This window comes from Rhagoletis pomonella, unplaced genomic scaffold (genome assembly GCF_013731165.1).
Source record: "Rhagoletis pomonella isolate Grant_MI unplaced genomic scaffold, Rhpom_1.0 Rhpom_scaffold_21965, whole genome shotgun sequence".
NCBI classification, from domain to species: domain Eukaryota; kingdom Metazoa; phylum Arthropoda; class Insecta; order Diptera; family Tephritidae; genus Rhagoletis; species Rhagoletis pomonella.
Window position 1 is genome coordinate 1179 of NW_023480478.1, and position 988 is coordinate 2166.

Sequence of the window (988 nt, forward strand, 5' to 3'; positions counted from 1 at the left end):
TGTCTTTATTTATTATTAACTTAAATCTAGAATAAACAAAATCTATCAAACTTTCTTTCAACTATCTTTGCCTTGTTAGTGTAGTAATTTTCTTACCAAAAGAGGAAAAAATATACATAAATCCAAAACCTTTATCTAAAAGCATTTGGCGAGGCCCTCTATCTAAATCATAATTTTACAGTTGCATGCTAATTCAGTGAGCTTCAGATGGAAAAAGCTTCCAATTAATCTGGAAAGTTAAATATTTAAAACCTGATTAAAAGCAAACTGCAAAAAAAACTTCCGGAAATGCATTATCAAACGAAATGTTCGAATGACGGAATTCCCAAAAAATAAATCATCATGTGCACCCTGCATCAAATTCACCCTGTACCTTTATGTAGCCCTGTATCATGACCCTGTATTTTTATATCCAAAAATCCACTTATTTCAAACGTCATCGGTTCTTCTGTTTTCAACTCATTTTCAAAATTTTAGCTTAAAACGTCAAAAGAAAATTCTAGCAAAAAAGCAGCGGTTTATTGGAAGATAAAAAACTAAAGATTTTCGTGAAAAATTCCACGTACAAGATCAAAAACTGATATATTTAAATAACAGAGCAAGGGCGAACAAACGATGGTAGACTACAGCAAATGGAAGAATATTGAAGTAAGTTAAGAAAAACCTTTTATAGGCGTCCAACGCTTACGGATTGGTAGATAATGTTGCACATCTTGGCTAGATTTCAGATGACGAGGATGACACACATCCCAACATCGACACTCCTTCGCTGTTCCGTTGGCGTCATCAGGCTCGCGTCGAACGCATGGCCGAGATGGAGCGTGAAAAGGAGGAATTCAAGAAGAAAAAGCAGTCTTGCCAGGCGCGTTTGATGGATGTAAAAGAACGCATACAAAAGAAAAAAGGTGATGAGACGGAGCTTAAGGTAAAAAAATTAAGGCTTTTTTCTTTAAAATTTGTTTAAATGATATTACCATGCAGAAAGAGT

The 988-nt window shown here is 34.7% G+C and overlaps 1 protein-coding gene across 1 annotated transcript; it reads left to right on the forward strand.

Annotated features, from left to right (window-relative positions):
• Positions 1-453: 453 nt before the first annotated feature.
• On the forward strand, positions 454-982 carry LOC118732539 (hsp90 co-chaperone Cdc37-like). Its single transcript, XM_036461672.1, has 2 exons — positions 454-648; positions 722-982. The coding sequence occupies exons 1-2, from the start codon at positions 616-618 to the stop codon at positions 962-964; spliced, it is 276 nt and encodes a 91-aa protein (XP_036317565.1). The 5' UTR covers positions 454-615; the 3' UTR covers positions 965-982.
• The last annotated feature ends 6 nt before the right edge of the window (positions 983-988 follow it).

Bases quoted from the DNA above. Each gene is read 5' to 3' on its own strand.
- LOC118732539 (XM_036461672.1), top strand. From the start codon at position 616: ATGGTAGACTACAGCAAATGGAAGAATATTGAA. The intron at 649-721 runs GTAAGTTAAGAA...CATCTTGGCTAG, and splicing joins GCAAATGGAAGAATATTGAA to ATTTCAGATGACGAGGATGA.